Genomic DNA, 816 nt, shown 5'->3' on the forward strand with positions numbered 1-816 from the left:
CCCTGTAAATCCACAATAAAAAACGACAGAGTTTGTCTGATTTCCAAAAGCTTTTAGGTCTGTATTTGATGGCAAGATTTTCAGATTCGTTACCTTCTTATAAACAGAAGATGGATTGAAATCGGAGACCTGTCTGATTGTGTCCATAATTTTATCGTAGACCTCAGAGTTAATTCCATAGGCTTGGTTTACTAGGTTCTTATTAGAAAGCGAAAATATTGCTTTCATGGCTTTATTTGCATCTGCTCGATTTTGTCCCTCAAAAACCTCGGGAGTAAAATCGTCTGCTATGAATTGGCAAAGATCTTCAATCTTCAAATTTTGACTCAGCACGCTACGTACAAGTAATATCAATGCAAGCATGATCAGTGTTTTCATCGTGTTCATTTGTGTGAAAAAATCTAGCCTGGTGGTAGTGTAAAAAGCAACCTTTTAATTAATGTGATTAAAATGAAGGCCATTGGTACATGATTTGCTCCAATTGACTACGGGCAAATTGAGCATTTAACCTTGTCCTGATTTTTCATTCAAGCCCCAGCCCTAGTTCTGTGATGTTTTGCGTCCAAGGTTGTGTGTTTAATTGGACATTTCAGCAATTATCCAACGCTATATTTTGAGTGGAGGCAAAAGCTATCGTGCAAAAGAATTACATTGCGGGCTTGATTTTTGCGAAACAGACTGCCTAATGAGCATCCAAAACGGTTTATTTCTCATAATTCTGATAGCTCAACAAACTAAAAATAATAGGCGTGTAGCTCTTCATACGCTACAAGCGGAAGTTTGAAGGCTAAAAGAAGATGTTTCAAACGGAAACAA

At 37.4% G+C, this 816-nt stretch overlaps 1 protein-coding gene across 1 annotated transcript; it reads right to left on the reverse strand.

Moving 5' to 3' along the window:
* On the reverse strand, positions 1-363 carry DI09_439p10 (uncharacterized protein; the record flags this gene model as incomplete). Its single annotated transcript, XM_013382134.1, has 1 exon — positions 1-363. A coding segment is annotated over one exon (363 nt), but the record flags the coding sequence as incomplete, so codon positions are not given.
* Between the last annotated feature and the right edge of the window lie 453 nt (positions 364-816).

Source organism: Mitosporidium daphniae (genome assembly GCF_000760515.2).
Source record: "Mitosporidium daphniae strain UGP3 chromosome Unknown contig-436, whole genome shotgun sequence".
Lineage (NCBI taxonomy): Eukaryota > Fungi > Microsporidia > Mitosporidium > Mitosporidium daphniae.